Here is an 18381-nt window from a genome sequence, read left to right as displayed (position 1 = left end):
TACAGGGACTCCTACCGGACTCAGTGGCAAACACCCTGTTGACACCAGCGACATCAGAGCAGACCAAGCCTATAAAGCAAAGCACTCTGGGTAACATTCCCTGCTCTGCAGAGGGCCTGCACCAATGAAATCTCACTTCAGCTCTCCAGACGGAAGCCATTGGCTCACAGACATTGTGCTCACTCTGCCTGGAGGGGTGAATGGTCACCCACTTTTCACGCACTCCTATCCCACAAGGCCAGCTGGGCTGTGGCGATCAGTTGCATGCCATGAGACGCCTTGTGCTCAGCTGGGAGAAATCTGTATTTGAATAGTGAACAGATGCCCCTCATATCTTTGGGCTCTGATTTTCAAAGCTACTTCGGAAATTTGGGTGCCTGCTCATGCGCATGTTAATGGGAATAAACCCAAATCCTTTAGGCAGCATCACAAACCTCAGCCGTGGTTTCTGCGTATGATATGAAGACATCCTATACATACAGAATCCCAAATCATGTGGATTGGACTAATGGATATTCCTGGGTTTCTCTTTTTATTAAGTGTCATTACCTTGCTAGGCCCTTCCATAGCAAGTCATTATTTCAACCGATTGGAAAATAGCATTGAAAGACCAGGTTCTCCAGTACAATTTTCTTCATATCCTATTAGCTGCGATACAATTACAGCAAATTCATCAATTCCTGGTCCCAGCAGCTGCTGGAAGAAGCCACCTATTAAAAAGGCAGTTTATTAATGGAATTGTACATCCAGGATTAATCGGCTTGCATTGCCCATTTACATTTCTCATTCCACAAGCACTTTTGTTTGCTTAATAGGCTGAAGTAGCTTGAAAATGACACCAACTTAACGCTTCCCCCAGTTGCTGCACGTGCCGCCAGGAAATTTAATATCCCTTCCCCTCTTTCATTCTCAAGTGCTGCTCTGGGATGAAATCTGGCAGATGCCACCAGGGAAATGCATGCAGCAGCAGAGACTGGGAGCGGAGGGGGAAGAATGGGCCTGTCTGAAGAGCATGATGGAGCTGGGGAGAGATCTTGGGGGTGGAAATTTCAGTTAGTTGATGAGATAGTAGCTAAACAGAAGAGAGGCAGATTTTGAGGACAGAGAGGCCCACCAGTGTGATCACCTAGTTTGAGACAGAGAGCTAGCCTGATGGTAGGTAGGTAAATAGAAGCCATGCACAGAGGTAGATCAGTAGGTAGGTAGAAGGCATGCTTGGTGATAAATAAACCAAGAGGGATTTTTTTATTTTTTTATTTTTTTTAGCAGGCTGCTGGTAGGGCAATGGTCCTCTGATTTGAAGCTTGCTCCCCTCCCTTGACCCACCAGGGCCTGGATATATTAACCATCTGGCAAAGGCCAGGCCATTACTGAAGGGCATTTGCAAGAGACAGATTGATGGGATGGATACACGAGGGACTGGCTGACTGCTTAGTACAGCTGATGGGCTCTTGTTATTGAGGAGGGGAAAGGCAGTTTGTCCTTCGCTGTTTGGTTAGTCCCTTGCGTAGAGGATTACATTTTCTGATGGAATATGGCTGGTTTGTTTTAATTAGCACAAAAGGCCGGAGTCTAGGATGAGCAGTGAGCAAAACCTACAGAAAATATAAAAATAAATATGAGGACAGTGCCTCCTGCTGGATTCCTTGGCACAACTGTCACGGCATAAAGCTATCACTCCTCGGGAGCTTGGAAGGGGTGGAGGGACCTTAGAAGGGTTACCCCAGATATTGCTGATTATTAGATAACTGGCATTGGTGGAGAGGACAGAGGACTTGTTCGGCAAACAGCACCACCTTCCTCTTCCTTTACCTCATGCCATCTTCCAACAAGGAGAACTGTCTGATGGTTAGAATATGGCAATGGAAGCCAAGACTTCTGGATTCTATTCATGGCTTGCACTTGCTTCGAGTGAAAATCTGGACAAGACAAGACTAACGGTTTGTCTGCACAGATTTATCTTCAGATATAATGTTAAACCAATTTAGCCAAACCAAGTGCAACTGGCCATGTGGCTACTCCTACTTCTGTTTAAACCAGACTTATTTTGGTTCGGTTTAAGTCAATTAGGAATTGGCATTGGCTACATTTAAATAAACCAATCTCTTAAACTGAAATAGAAGAATACATGCAGGGCTCTGCACCTGTTTAACTAGATCAAGTCAAATTGGTGTGACTTCTCATGTAGACATGGCCTAGAACTCTCCGGTTCTCCACATGTGAAAGAGGAGTAATGACTATCACTGGCTGGGAGTCTTTCGACAAAATGCTTTTCCCCCACTGGAAAATGCTGGTTCATTGAAACTGAAAAAGTATTTGTAGGAAAGGGGCGGTTTCAATTAATTTCCCATTTAAAAAAAAAATTGAAAAATTGTCAAAATATTCCCATTTGGGCATTTTCTAGATGAAAAAGTTCCGTTTCTTGGGTCCAAACATCTTTTTGTTTACACATTTTAATTAATAAAAAATGTAAACAACGTTTAAAAAAGTCAAAATTGAAACAAAACATTTCAAATGAACCGAGCCAAGTTTTTTTTTTTTTAGGATTTTCGGTTCATGAAAAATTTTAAAGCTCTTTCGAATTTTTGTCTCAGTTTGGGGTGGGATCAACGTTCAAAATCTCAATCGTTATGGCAAGGAATGGAAACCGTTTCCAGCCAGCTCCGGTAATGGCTACATCCCAGCTCCCGGGGCTGCAGCAAGGCTCAGTGAACTCATGCCTGGGAAGGGCTTTGAGATCTTTGCATGAAAAGGCCTAATCCAAGTGGAACTTGTTCTTAAGGGCTCTTCCCCGTTGCTGCCCACTGACTGCCACGGTGCAGGATTGGGGCCTAACTGACTTGCTGGGGAATGCAAAAGGAACGGAGCATTTGTAATAAGCCACAGGACATCATCAATGAGCAAAGAAGGTCAGGCTTGACAAAGCCCTGGCTGGGATGATTTAGTTGGGGATTGGTCCTGCTTTGAGCAGGGGGTTGGACTAGATGACCTCCTGAGGTCCCTTCCAACTCTGAGATTCTATGATTCTAAGTACGTGACCACTGCCTAACTATAAATTCGATGAACACACCACATTGCCCAGGCCCCAGTGGGACTCGCACATAAAAGCCCAGGCTTCGAATGGCTCTTTACCAGATGTGTTTCTTCCACACTCACTCCCCTGCCCAATGGTGGAAGTGTGCGTGGGTCACGACTGATGGACACTGGTGGACTATTAAACCCCAAACTTCCATTCCCAGCCACTGTCCCTGTGGTTAGAGCAAGGAGACTACCTCGGCAGCAAAAGTCAATGCGTGTGGAAGGGCAGTAATATACTAGGACTTTTTCCCTTTAATGGAATTTTTCTAGCCACGTAGGAAGAAAAGACTCCATTAACCATACTACAAAGGCAGCTACTTATTAGTATTTTAGAACCGCGATAAAAACATTTCTTGAATCTAATTATTGCTGACAAATATGAAAATTGAAATCAAAGTTAAATTTTCAGCCACAGTGCCTCGCACGGCAGTGGCTCACTGGCTCCCAACTATTGCATCCTCACATTTATTCTGCCAGTAGCTCTGCCATAAATTGGATATTTTCCTCTCCCTCCGCCATCCCCTCCAACCCCTGTGTGTTCTGAAGCATTACTTCTGACATATTCATCTCAACAGCCAGTGCCAGGTAACTAACTTTATGTTTACCAGGCACATGTGGTTGATGGATCCAAGCTAAATGTGCAGTGGTTGAGGGGCTGGGGGGGGGGATTTTTCTCTCTGTGCTCCCTCCCCCTCTCCTCAATGGTAACATAGAAGTCATCGCAAATTCCTCATGAGATGGGGGATCTGAGAAAAGCCTTGTCAACGTATTTCTTCCCCCCCCCCTCCCTTTTAAGCACACTGTAAAAAAAAAAAAATCAATCCCTTTTGTCATTTCACTCTGCTTGTGTGAATGTTTAATGGATGTCAAGGGAGCTAATGATTGCAGCTAGGAAATTCATTTTAGATTTGCTATTTATAAAGTACTTGGTGCTCAGGTGGGAAATTAACATAAGGAAGGGGAAGAGACCAAAAAAAACCCCCAAAAATAAAAAAAGATCCAGGAGACATCACAGGCTGCGGGGCCAGCTGACGGGAAAAGGCCTGACACAGCCTGTTTGTAAGGTGTTTGATTTACAGGAGCACAGCTAGAGACAGCCCTCTGCCTCCCAGGAGCAGTCAGCGCCCCGCTGCTTTGTGGGGGAGGGTAAGAAAGAGCAGGCACCTACTGTAACAGAGAGTTACTCTCAGGTCTTGTCTGTGCTTAAAATCTAGGTCAACAGAGCTACGCCGCTCAGGGTGTGAAAAATCCACACCCCTGAGTGCCAGAGCTATGCCTGCCTAACCCCCAGGACAGGCAGAGCTAGACTGACAGAGAGTGCTTACGGAGAACCCCTTCTGTCGGACCGTCTACGCCACAGGGTTATACCAGCAGAGCTATAGTCCCCATAGGGGAGTCAAGCCCTCAGCCAAGAGGAGGGCGTTTCTCAGAGTCTGCACGCACTAGGCCATGCTCGCAGTGACCTTGCATGTTGCTGGCCCTACGCTCGTTCCCAGGAATGTACACACACACACACACACACAGTCTCTCTCTCTGACACACGCTCTGCCTCAAACACACACTTCCCTCACAACCTCTCTCCCTCTTTCACTTGCCCTCCCGCCACACTCAGCTACAGGGGAGCGAGGGCAGGCGATCCACGAATCGCTAATTCCCTGGCTGCCAGTTGGGCAGACACGCTGACAGCTGGAGGTTGGCTCACCGCCCCTCGTGGATCCAATCACGTCTGACACACCTTACGGCCACCGAGCGCTGGCTGCAGCCCCATAGCAAACCACACCCTATTCCATCCTCTAGGTCCTACCCATCCCAACGCCGACCACCATGTCTCTTCAGACAAATCATAGACAGGTGCAGGTCTGAAATACTTTAGCCCCATTTTCCTTCTTGCATCATCCGTATGCTCCTCTCCTGGATGTGCCCTCTGTTCTGTCTGGATTAGCTGCAAATCTCCTTTGATTACCCAGTTGCTGTTGAAACAGACAACCTGTTGCCACGTGTTTGATTACTGAATCCCAAGGGAGTTCCCATTTGTAACACAGCCACATCCAATACACTCATCTTTACACACACAGACAATGAGCTGCTAATTCATGGTCTTCCAAGTTGCTTTTCACTTTCTGATATTTTCCAACAAGAGGCTTTGTATGAAGACCTTAAGCTTCTGAAATGAGTTGAAAGGGGCTTTTCCAGCCATTTACATAAACACAAGTGCATCAGAAGGAATAAGCGTAGTTTATTTATTTATTTTGGGCCGGGGGAGACTTCAGAGCTGGCTGTTAATGTGATGTCACTGTGGGAAGCTGGAGATGTGCAACACTGACCTGCAGAAAAGTGGCGCGAAAATGAGCAATAAATAATGCAATTTTTAATGCTGTACTCGCTGACAATTTGCTTTGGCTTCAGGAATATCCCAGCATGCTCCCAGCCAGCACCGGTCTTAAATACACGTTATTGGGAGCGATGTTAAACCCAAACTGATTTCTGTGCCAAACAATGCTGGTGCTGTCCCACTATTTGGCCAGTTACTGAGAATGCTATTTCTGGCTGTGGACATAGAGAAGACTTTTATACATGCTGCCCTGTCACCTTTAATTATTGCATCAGTGCTGCAGGAAGGGAATGTAGCAATTTAAAAGAAAATGCAAAAAGTCAGGAACTCAGTGTTATTCAGTGGATTTCCTTCTGCAGGGCAGGAGAGATTTAAAAGGGGCAGGATGGTATTAAAACAACAAACCTCGCTTTACTTCACTTCAAGATCCACCCTCTGATTTCCTGGTTGAGTTTCATCTTTGGGTCTTTGTTGGCCTTTTAACAGGCCAGCGTCTCCCATTCATGGTCTTGGCAGACTGAGAGTTTGCCACTGTAACAGTAACAAGAGAACCTTGCTGAAACCAGAGCCCCCCCTGTGCTGGGCATTCCACAAACACATGGGAGAAGAGAGTCTCCGCCCCCAAAGCGGTTACAATCTAAACAGGCAATGCAAAGGGGGGAGAAAGTAGGGATTATTATCCTCAATTTACAGATGGGAAACTGAGGCACCAAGAGGTGAAATGTCTTGACCAAGAAATCAGTGGCAGAGCCAGGAAATAAATCTAGATCTCCTGGATCCTAGCCCAATGCTTAAGTACAAGACCATGCTTCTTCCTGGCAGTTTGCTACTCTAATCACTACGCTCCCGCAGCTCACTCCACAGGGGCAACAATATGGGTCTGATTTTCAAGGGCCTGGAACCCCACAACTCAGGGTGAAGTCAGCTATGCTGAGTTCCTGTGGAAATCAGGGCCCAGGTAACCTCACAACGTCTTTGACAGACACTTTTCTGGTCACAAACGCCCTGTGTGACATGCAGCTTGTTTGTCTTGCGTGGGGAAGGTGGGGGGGGACTTGCTCATTCGTGGTGCTGAGCGCTCGGAGCTCCCGCTGACGTCAGTGGGAGTGGAGGGTGCCCAGTCCCTCCAAAGGGGCGCGCCGCCTGTCACAGCATCGGGCCCTCGGACTCAGCCACAGCAGCCGCTCTGGTTTGGGGTCATGGAGATGCTGGCAGTTCGACAATGTCCCCGTTCGTCTTTCCAAGGAAAAGTGGAGGTAGCAGGGCCAGCTTCAATCTCAGTGTCCTTGGCATTTTAAAGGAAATATTCCAGCAACCCGTAATTTATTCACGTTGATTCGCTGGGCTCCTGGCTTCTAGACACACCTGCTACAAAAGCTCCCACCTCCTTCTTGGAGCCTCAGGCTTCTCCTCTGCCTAGAGCTCTGCATTACAGCTCCTTCGGAGGCCTGCTTAGGCTCCTTCTGATTAGCAGGCTGAACATGCAGGAGAGGGGCGAATAGAAGAAAGGGAGAGAGGGGAGGATGCCAAGAACTGGATATTGTCTTTCGTGAGAACAGTTGACGGGACAAGGGGGTCAAAGGGCCAATTAATTTACAACAGCTTTCAGCGCTGGACATATTAACTGTAGGCGCATCAAAAATCCATGATATCCTTCTTGGCAGGAGATAACAGAGAGCAGGGTGAAGACATCACCTCTGATTTATTATTAACCAAGAGCAAGGAGCAGGCTTCTGAAAGGAGAAGCCAGGTGGCTGCTGGAGCCACAGCTCCCAAACTTTCCGGGATGCTGCAGGACCTGAGGCGTGCAAGCATCACGGGCTGGCTTGGCGGTCGCCTTTGGGGTCATCGGCCCTTTGCTTACCCCAGTGAACTGGGGAGTAAAGGAAGAGAACAGGGTTAGGCAGTTCAATATCATGGCTCTTGGGCCTGAGCAAACTCTTTTTTTCAGGCAAACATTTCCAGTGGAGTCGGTGGGAGATTTTCCCCTCGTTAAAGGATACAGGACTGCGTCAAGGGACTGCGAGCCAGGACCTCTGGGTTCTATTCCCACCTCTGAGAGGGGGGATGGTGCCTGGCTAGAAAATTTAAGCCAGCAACAAGAAGCCAGGACTCCTGGCTTAGTTCTGAGAGGAGAATGTGGTTGAACCGTTAGGGTAGGTCAGTTGGGAGTCAGGATTCCTGGGGTCTATTCTCAGCTTTGCGAACACCATGCTGTGTAATCCTGAGCAAATCTCTCAAATGCTATTAATACTCTTAACCCTCTCAACAGGTGGTAATCCCATCTCACCCCTAGCACAGCAGACACACCTATCCTGACTGGCTCCAAACTTACCCCTCCCTTTGTATTACCTGGCAAATGTAAGTTTTGCCCTGAACTCATTTCTGAGCTTGGCTGGGGCCTTCCTGCCTCCAGTGTCCCTCTGCCACAAAGGGATTCTCCACCCTTTCAGGCCCACCTAGTCTAGCAGTCAGCAGAATGGCCCTGCAGGGTCGTACACACCAAGCACCCTGGCCTAGTCCCCCTATCTAAAATGGGGAGAGTCAGGTGACAGCCACGTCACTATAGCACTTCAGCGTAGCCTTTCACTGTGATGACGGGAGGGGTTCTCCCAACAGAAGAATTCATCTGTTGACCTAGCGCTGTCTCCATGAGCGGTTAGGTTAGAACAGCTACCTCTCTCCAGAATGTGGATTATTCAGACTCCTGAGACACGTATCTATGCTGATGAGAGTTTTGAGCGTAGACCAGCCCTAATTCTCACCTCCAACTGAATGCTCAAAGTGGATCAGAGGTGTAAGAGTTTCACCTTGCGCTGACGTACATCAATGAAAGTTTTGCCATTGTCTTCTGTGGAAGCAGGGCCAGATATTGGCTCTCTCAGGGTGAAATTCACCAGATGGACAGTATGAGGCCTGTGCTCAAGTTAAGTCCCACTTCATCCTAGCGGGTACACATGCCCCTTCACAGGGGTGAATTTTATCGCTGGCCAGAACACATTTCTGTTTCCTGGAAAATTTTGAAGTTTTGGAATTTATTTTTATTCTGAGGCAGGATGAAACTGAGACCTTTTGAAATTCAGAGAGCAGGAGAGACCCTTCCCCACAGCCCACCCGCAAATAACCAACAGCCTGGAATTGTGTCAGTCGAAATAAGCATTTGAACCCTGTATCTCCCAGGTGCGTCCCTGAACCACTGGGCTATCAGCAATTCTGGGGGTTGCTTTTGCCCTCACTCACTTGGACCCGAAATTCCATCCTGGACCTAAGAAAGCTTCACATTCAAACTGATGCATTTCTGCAAACAAGTCACAGTTGCAACAAAGCCACATTTCCAACGAAAAAACATTTTGTCCAAAAGATTGCCTAATAGCCTTAGTGAATTTCCCCTGAACTAAGCACAGAGAGTCCACCCTCTGTTGCCACATCTTATATTAGGGAAAGGAAAACAGATGCAGAGAAGCTCTCTCATGATCCCTCAGATCAGAGCAGAATCTCCAGTGCACTTTGCTGGCTACCGAGGGGTGCCAGACCTCGCCAGCACTGCTCACAACTCAGTGATGTGATTACAAGATCTCTGCAAAGTGCAGGCCAGCTCTCCTCTTCCTACTTTATGTTAAACCAGTGTGGAACACAGCAACCCCTGCTAGCTTGACCCAGATCTGTCAACTGATCAGTATTTTTCCCCCATACGGAAAAAATAAATAAGGACTTGTTTTTTAAGCTAAAGCAGCAAGAAAATAAACGAACCAAGGCTTTGAATATCGACTGCACCAAATTAAATCTATGGAGGCAGGGGTGTCAAAAGCACAGCCAGGTGACAGGGAGATCAGGCGGATATATATGTCAGGTAGATTGGGAGTGGGGAGGGGGAAAGGAGGTAGTTTTCCTGGGGCAGGTTCTCTCTCGTAGCAGGGTTTTGTGCGCTGAAGCAGTTGGTGCTGGTCATGGCCAGACACAGGAGTAGATGGATCCCTGTCTGATCTAGTTCGGAGGTTCCTACAGACACCTATGGGATGGCAAGTCTTCCAGATGGACAATTAGAGATGATGATGATCAGATCCTGGGCCTTTTATCTGCTCCCTTTGTTCCACTCTGGCTCTTGGAAACTTGTCACATCTCCCCTATTGGGGATTCCCCACTGAGCCTAAATTGGCCTACCTGATTCCTATATCACTGCCCCTGCAGTCCCTGCCAAAAATGGGGTGGAAGGATTGTAGCAGGTGCACAATATCCTCCGGCCATTCCCAGCTGGTAGAAGGCACCTCGGGAGCTGTGACTCGTTGACAGAATGTCGAGCAGCTCCCAGAATGTCGAGTTCTGAACTCAGCTCAGACTGGGGCCAGTGTTAATCCAGCCTGAAGATCAAGGAGTCATAATCGGCTCTCTTAAGCATCTTGCCTCTTTCTGCTGTGCCCATTCAACTACCTGGCTCTACCTGTAGGGCTTTGGCCATATAAGTAAAGAGATTTTTAGTGCTGGTGAAAGATACCAAGATTGACACCCGGTGGGATACATGCATGGCCACCGGCATGGCCAAAGCCTTGATTCCAATATGCAGCTGGAGGGTGTGGACTGCATGCTGGGTATTTCAGGCTTTATGGGGAGGGAATCCTCCCTGTTGCCAGGCTGTTCTGTGGCAGCTCCCCTGGACAGGGAACGTGACCAAGAAGAGTTTGTGGATCTGCACATCTGCCAGCCACACCACAACCCCTCCCCGCTCCCCAACACACACACACTGCGTGTGGTACCCAAACCCCACCCCCTTCTGAGGTGGATCAGCATTGGGGTATTTCTGAGGGAATAAATCCTATCCCCCAGTTTGCTAAGGGAGCAGCATCCCAGAGAGGAAAAGGCACAACTACTTGGTTGATGGCCCACGAAAGCTTACGCCCAAATACATGTGTTAGTCTCGAAGGTGCCACAAGTCCTCCTCGTTGTTTTTGGTTGATTGGGACATTCCACCCAGGAGGTGATGGTGCTTCAAACACAGGGATCTGAGAAAATATCACTGTCCTGACACTAGTGCTTCATGTGTGCTAAGCCCCGGCAGGCACCTCTAGGCTTGGCAGTTCATAGCCACAGCACCTCTGGGCTTGGCACGTCAGTTATGAAAGTAAAAAAAAAAAAAAAAAAAATTCATTACAAATGAAGCACGGCTTGACACCACTGAAATAAAAGCTAAATTCCAGCAGCGCTTGTTGGTGTTGAGTAAACCAGCTGGAGGTTCATACAATTCTTGTTGCCATCTCCGGAGCCCAGAGAGGGTTTTTGGCAACGTGTCCCAATATGGAAAGGTTTTGGTCTAAATTCACCACTGTCCCCTGGCTTTCAGCTGACTTTGGTCTGGATTCCAAACTCATGAAACCCACAGCTGGAATCTACTGGGAACGGGTGTGTGAGATGCCTACAGGGCGCTTGACAATGGTGAGGCAATTGATGTGTTGAGACCACTGCTTGTCATGCCGAGCAGCATTGGGTCACTGTTTCCTTGTACTCCCCTATCTGCCTGGAGCCATCTGTGGTCTCTTTTCTCTTCTACTTAAGCCTGTAAGCTCCTAGGGGCAGGGACCAGCTTTTTGTTCTGTGTTTGTAGAGCTACGGTTGGGTCCTGCTCCGTGACTGGGACTCCTAGGTGTTACTGCAATACATATAACAAGTAAGTAATAACAATGGGAACCCAAATCAGCAGATTCCACACAGTCTATTGCCCGCTACCAGCCAAAGGTCTTTATTTACAGAACCTCACAGTCTTCCTCCATGCCACCCTGCCAAGCATGGTCATATGAATGAATTTACCCTTACCATTCCCCCGTGAGGAACGAGAGTGTGACCATCCCCATGTTACAGATAGGGAAACTGAGGCACCAAGCAATTAAGAGAGATGCACAAATTGAAACCCAGTCTCCTGTATCTCAGTGTAGTGCCTTACCTACAAGACCATATTTCTCCTCAATGTACCTTGGTCTCAAGGATGCCCTTTAGGGACATGAGGTCTATTTTGTTCATGTTTTAATCCATTGGGCCTCAGGAATGTGCTAATTAATCCCATTAGCGGCCTCATTTTCAGAGGTGCTGAGTACCCACACCCCTCATGAAAGTTGTCAAGAATGGCAGATGCTCAGCAAGTCTCAGAAATCAGGCCACTGACCAGTAAAGCCTGCAGACCATCCTGTGTGACCATGGGCAGGTCAGTTAGCTTTTCTACACCTCCATTCCCCATCTGCAAAATGGGGATATCTCCAGGGCTGTTTGGGGGATAAATACACTAAAGATTGTGAGGTGCTCAGTTCCTACAGTTGTGGATACCAAATAAGCTCCTTAGATAGGTTAGATAGATAAAACATCAGGGATGGTGTAGATAATACTTAGTCCTGCCATGAGTGCAGGGGGCTGGACTAGATGACCTCTCGAGATCCCTTCCAGTCCTATGATTCTATAACGTCTTTCCTCTTGTGTGCTATAACTGGGTTATCTAATACTGTATATATTGATTATTATTATTAGCTATTAAGCTGCTGTTGGGGTGAATATCCAGTGTTATTGACCTGAGTGGTAAATATTGACCAAAGCGAAACTAACTCAATATTTTCTTCAAGGGACAATAAATCTTGATACTTACAGAAAGAAGTCGATATCTATGAGATATATATATTTTTAAACACACGCATTCATTGGTAGTCATCCTGCAGCATAAACTGCCAGAGGATTTTTCCCCCCTTCTGAATCTAGTGCGACTTTTTAGCAGGAGGCTGGAACAATTCCCATCCTCAGCGGATCGGGACAGAAGGAGACATGTACCACTCACCAGCCCACCTAAAATCCATAACACATGTATGAAGTTTGCTGACAGCTGTAGCGTATGTTAGCATAGCCCACTGGTGAGTGTGGGCTTTATGCCCAATCCACAGAGAACAGGAGTCTGTTACGGGGCTCGGGAGGGAGCCTTGTCTCTTACGCTAAAGCAGCTGATGCTTTAAGCTCTGGAGGTCCTCAGGTCAGTCTCCAGAGCGTTGGCCAACATAACAGCAATGGACATAGAGGCAGGATCATAACTGAACGATCCTGCCAGCGGGAGCAGAACCCAGTTCTAGAACTGTCAAAGGAAAAAAGGGGAAACTAAAAGAAACAAAACACTTGTCCAAAACACTTTAAAAAAAACCCAAAAAACAGTTTAATCTGCTGTACCCAGGCCTCCTGGTTCCCATGCACCAAACTCTAACATGTGAGCTAAAGAACGAGGGGGCAGGTTTTCAGACGTCTTTGAGATTCGGAATTGTTGAGATTGACATTTTTTTCCTATCCCAAATCAGGACAAAGTCAAAATCTCAAAACAATTTGTGAGACAGACATCTGGACCAGCTCAGTCGGAACATTTCATTTCCAGTCATTTCTAAGTACTGCAGTTTTCATTTGTTTTCTTACCTTTTTTGAATACTGTAAAATAACTTAAATTTTTTAACAAAACATTCTTTTGAACTGAAAAAGCAGAACTTTTCTTTCAAAACTGTCAGAGCAGACTTGTTTGGACTACTTCAAAACTCCCCCTCTTCCCCCCACCCCCATTTTTGAAAACTAACCCTTTCCCATGAAGGATGTCAGTTTAGTAGAATCAGCATTTTCCAACCCCCCCCCCCAAAAAATTTGGTGATATTTACATTTTTAAACGTGCCATTCAGACATTAACTGGTTATGCTACGTCTCTGCCCTGCTGCACATGGCGCTGCTATCCTCTCCACCAACTTCTGACATGGCTCAACAGTGCCAGTTAAGTCACTTTTGCAACTCTGGTCCATACAACTCCTCTGGTTCTAGAGCACAAACGCAGCACAGAATGGATCCTGCTGACAGGAAGCAGGACCCAAGCTATTCCTTTTCCTTCCCCTGGAAGGCCAAGTTAATTTCCTGCCCCTTGACCACGACAGAGGAAGAACCTTGTTTGGAATTCTGCTGATGCCAGAGATACTTAATGGCAGCTAAGTGAATTCGGTTTTGATGATTAGGGTGGGACCATTTGGGGGGTGATCTGAATGCACCCTCCCGCAGCCATCTGTGTGCACGGAAAAGGGAAAGATTACCAGACACAGAAAATGAGATTGCAGGAGTAGGGGTATCAAAAAGGAAAAGGGGATCAAACCAAACTGATCAGAAAGCATTAACAGGAACAAGTCCTCCTAAGAAGAAATGATCCAATTGCTAGAAAGAAAAATAGGGAGAAAGCAGCAACACCCTTATGCTGGGTCTAACTCAGGAGCAGGGACGCATGTGCTTAAGGGACAGCTCCTTCTGCTTTCCACTGACACCACGGAAATCAGAATCTCTTACCAATCAACCTCAGCTCTTGGTAGAGGCCAGAGCCCTAGGGAGCTGATCATCTGCCTTCCCCACCATCTCTTCTCCATGAATCAGCACTGATACCAAGGAAATTCTCTCCTACACAAAGCTTGGAAGCAGGGGGAGAGTTACGCACCTGCTGTGGGCACCAGACACCTTTTCAAGATGCAGAAAAAGACAGGAAGTAGCAGCCCCAGCAGAAGGCGCAAGCTTAAAGACAGAGAGGAGGAGAAAAATGACTTGGAATGTGAACTGCATCCTAAGTAGCCTCAGTGAGTCAATGCAATAGGAATGGATCATTGCATAGCAGACCACGGCTGCCCAAGAATGGTGGAAGTTTGATCCAACTGAGATTGCTGGCAGACTGGCATTTCCTCCTCCTTCAAATAAAATAAACAAATGGCCTGACAACAGTGACATACCCCCGCACCAGCTTTGATGCTTGAGATTAAAGATATCTATTTTTATATCCAATTTTAAAGTTGACTTATGGACCAAGCGATGTCTATCACTGGGAGAGCTGAGCAAAGGGCAAGCAACTTCCTCTCGCCACACTAAATATGTCAATGGCATGCACAGAGAAATTCAGGGAGCAACATGTGGAAAACACTGTCTTACAGCAAGACAGGCCCTGGAACCATAAGGAGAGGGACGAGAGGACCTGTGAGCTTAAGTTCTGATGGCTGGTGGATTTAAGCTGCTTTGGCTGCACTGCGGCATGGGTTTCTTGCACAAATGTGGCTCATGCCAAGTGGCCAGCACAGCCCTTGGGGATTCAACATGCAGGCAACCCTCTGCTTTAACCTCTCAAGGGAAGGGAGCAGACAGCCAGGAGACTGCCGCTTGCCCTTGTTAAACACCGAGGGCCAAACCCTCTGCTGGCATAAATGCACAATAAAGCCAATGAAGCAACACTGATTTACACCAGCTGTGGACCCAGCCCTTCGTATCCAAGAGCACCCCTCAAAACTACCTCCATGCACGGGGCCCCAGAGCTAGGGAATTCACTGTGCATGGCACCCAGAATCCTCCCTGGTGCCTGGGATGCTGTGTAAAGCCTAATCCCAAACCAGTGCAGACAGGATGGAAAGGGGATTTATTGTAACCCATAAACCAGGGGTGTCATTTGCTATGGGGCAAGACTTGGCAGGATACAAGATAATCACACGTTTGCCACCACTCCCAGCTTCTGGCAAAGAGGAAGGATCAGTCAGTAATTTTCTGTTCTGTTCATTCCCTCTGAAGCACCTGGCATGGGTCCTGCTGGACCATTAGTCTGACCCCATAAGGCCATTCTTATGGTCTTACATATCAGTTGACTCAGCTGGGCCCTTCCCCACAGAATTTTTCTGAAATTGACCCCTGCCAACAGCCCTGCCCTCAGGGGCCAGGGGCAGAGCCAGATGGAGGGACCGGGCAGCAGCGTTCAGCATTATGTAATCAAGTGGCACATTGATGCCACCCTCAGAAGGCAGCTCCCTCCGGGCACCCAGGCCAGGAGGGCACCTCCAGCTGGCTGCAAGGAATCTGAGGCAAACAGACGCTGGCTCTCCAGAGCAGCGCGGGGGGAAGGGGAGGGGAAGCAGCTGGGTCCCTTTTTCCTCGCAAAACTCAGCCTGCAGCCTCTTCAAAAGGCCACCCCCGGCTTTGCCCCGGGCCCGGCGGTTACATAAGAGCTCCCGGCTGGCTTCAATGCAGGCGTAAAGACCCCCCCAGGGGGACGGCTCTCTCTCTGGCCCCCGGCTGTATTAAGACTTCATCAACTCAATTGACCTCAGCAGGAGGGGCAGAGCGGATTACCAGCAAAGTATTTAATCAGGTGTATGGAATGACCTTGCCAGTGGAAACACAAAGCGAGCCAGACACATGGGGAGCAGAAGGGACCGTCTCTTGACTCCACCCCCCCCCTCCCCCCGGGCCCAGTATCCCCATCCTCACACCAGCCTTTCGCAGCCTGCTGGAGGCCGCTTTCCTCGAGGAATAAAGTTGCTCGGCTCCAGAGGACAGAGTCGTTGAGCGCACAAGAGGCTGCCGGACCCACTGGGTGGGGGCGTTACCTTGCTGCCCTCCGCTCCAGCTAATAAAGCGGAGCAGATCGGAGGGTGAAGGGTGCTGCAGGCGACGGTCCTTATTAATAATACAGCGCAATCAGTGTGCACGCCCCGCGGAGATGCCGGAGCCGCGCGCTGCAGCCCCCCGCCCCCGGGCTTCTTCCTTCCTAGCCATGCCCAGAAAGATGCAGCAGCGCCGGGGGCTGGGACGGGAGCTTCTCCCGGGACCCCGCAGCTCTAGACGGAAACCGCCGGAGAACTTCGCAGCGCGGAGCAGACACGCCGCGGAGCCCTTTAGCTTTCGCACAGGTTCCTCCCCCCCCCCCCACTGAGCCAAGCAGCCCCCCCCCTCTACTACCCCCCCCGGACTAAAACATCTGTCCGCAGCTGCTGCGGACTGACTCAGCCAGCCAGGGTGGCGGAAGCTGCCCGCCGAAATCTCAGCCCAGACCCCGCTCTCTGGGGTTCACAGGGAGCTTCCCCCCACCCCCCTCCTGCTTGGTCGGCCGGCCGGCTTTTTTTTTTTTTTTTTTTTGCACCTGGGGAAGTTTGGAAATCAGTCATCCAAGTTTCCTTCCCCCCTGCCGGGAGAGGCAGCGCCCGGGCGCTATACCGCGTAACAGCCCGTCTCCACAGCGGGCTCTAGAGTCGGGGCGCGCCGAACACCCCCCCCCCCCAGCCCCGGCGAGCGAGGCGCCCGGCAGCCCCCCATCCCCGCCCCCGGCAGCCCCAGGCACTCGCCGCCCAGACCGAGCCGCAAGCAGCCTCAGACCCGAGTCCCCCGCTGGAAACCCCCCGACCGGCCCACACCCGGCCCCGAAGTGCGCTGCGCGCCCGGCGCAAGCCCTACCTTGGAAGAGGAACAGCGCAGCCAGCCCGGCGAAGATCGCCCAAGCCACGGATCGGTGCATTTTTGTTTTCTTCTCGGGGTGGCTGGGGCTCGGTTGTTTTTTTTTTTTGGTTGTTTCCCCACCGCCTCCTGGCCTCGCTCCCCTTCCCCGACAGCTCTCGGTGGCTCTCAAAGCTGGCGGGGAGAGGTTTAAATCCAGCGTTTCTCCCCCCCCCACCGCCCCCCCCGCGCGAAGGACGAGCGAGAGGAGCGGGACTCCCGGCTCCGTAACTCTCTCCCCTCGCACTGGGGCAGCGGGCACGTTCGGCGAGCCGGCCGCGGCCAGCCCTCCTCCGCCGCGCAGCCATTGGTTCCCAGCCAGGGATTGGCAGCGCGACACCCCCCAGCACGCACCCACGCACCCCCCGCGAATCGGGCCGGCCGCTGGCCCAGACACGTGCCGGCGGAGGTGGAAGAAGAGGCGCCAGGGCGAAGCTGGGGTGTCCGCGGGGGGCTGCTGGGCCCCCCTGCCCTGGACGTGGTTTCCATCATGACGACGGGTTTCAGAGTCGCAGCCCCCGCAGAAAGAAAAGGAGGACTCGTGGCACCTTAGAGGGGGATGCTCGGATAAACGTGTCCCTCTCCGAGGTGCCACAAGTCCTCTTCATCGTGATGCTAGGCAGGGTTGGCAGCTTGGTTTAATGGCTCTCAGCACCCCCAGGCCAGCTCAGCCCAGGAGGACACTGGTCCACTCCAGCCATTGTTCCGGCCTAAGCGCCCCCCGTCCCACGTTGGGCCGTGGGAAAGCGGGAGGGTTTGGGAGCTGCTCCTGGGGCTTCTTCAAGGGATATTTTTGTGCTCAGTGAAACTTTCAGACAGGAGGCCACTTCATTCCTCTGCCCCTGTTTTCCTTCCCTAAGGAAGTGAGACCAACCACACACAACAGGGTCCACTCCTAAGGGGGTGCGAGGCCCAGGACAAATCAGGCTACATGGGCCCCCTTCTGACCCCCCCCCAGGCTGACATGGTCCCCCGAAACCCTAACCCCCACCCCCTGGCCAGCCTAGCCCCCCAAGGCACCCCTAACCCCCACCCCCTGGCCAGCCTGGCCCCCCAAGGCACCCCTAACCCCCACCCCCTGGCCAGCCTGGCCCCCCAGGCATCCCTAACCCCACCCCCTGGGCCAGCCTAGTGCCCCCCGCATGACACACATACACTGAAGCATGGAGGCCCCCAAGGCACAGGGCCCGGAGTTGTCGCCCCAATTTTCCATACCCAAGGGACAGCTCTGCACCCCCCCACACACACACACACACCTTTGTTGTTTAGAAAATAGCCACCAGCTGATTCTTCCTGCCTCATTCCTGTCTAAAACACTCCTATGAATCTGGACTTGGCTTCAAGAAATGCTGGTTTAAAATGCTGTGTGCAGATCTGGGAACTGGGCTTTGACACTCTGGTCAGCAGCTCGAGTCCAAGCTGACAGAGGAGCCTGGGGTTAAGAGCAAGCTGCCAAACTGGCTGTGGGTATGTCTACACTGCAATAAAACCCTGAGTCTCAGAGCCTCGGTCAATTGACTCGGGATCAGGCCACCAGGGTAAAGATTGCAGTGTGGACGTTCGGGCTTGGGATGGAGCCCAGCGTCCGAGACCCCTCTCACCCACGTGGGGTCTCACCCAGGTTCCAGCCAGAGCCCAAATGTCTACGCTGCAATTCTTAGCTCCGCAGCCCAAGCCCCGTGAGTCTGGGTCCTTTG

The 18381-nt window shown here is 50.2% G+C and overlaps 1 protein-coding gene across 7 annotated transcripts in view; it reads right to left on the bottom strand.

Moving 5' to 3' along the window:
- Positions 1 to 16838, bottom strand: part of NTM (neurotrimin) — a 676763-nt gene extending 659925 nt beyond the window's left edge. For 5 of the 7 annotated variants that reach the window (XR_007353529.2, XM_048827373.2, XM_048827374.2 and 2 more), the window contains exon 1: positions 16646 to 16729. Coding sequence is in view for 1 of the 7 variants with exons in the window: in XM_048827378.2 (XP_048683335.1) it covers positions 16646 to 16706 (61 nt within the window). In the remaining 6 variants the exon portion in view is untranslated. Of the gene's footprint in view, positions 1 to 13880; positions 13955 to 16645 lie in introns of all 7 variants that reach the window. The other 2 variants (XM_075122165.1, XM_048827378.2) reach the window with 2 other exon arrangements.
- Between the last annotated feature and the right edge of the window lie 1543 nt (positions 16839 to 18381).

The sequence above is a fragment of the Caretta caretta genome, chromosome 22 (assembly GCF_965140235.1).
Source record: "Caretta caretta isolate rCarCar2 chromosome 22, rCarCar1.hap1, whole genome shotgun sequence".
Classification (NCBI taxonomy): domain Eukaryota; kingdom Metazoa; phylum Chordata; order Testudines; family Cheloniidae; genus Caretta; species Caretta caretta.
Note: the sequence above shows the minus strand (reverse complement) of the source record. Positions and strands in the feature narration are given on the sequence as shown.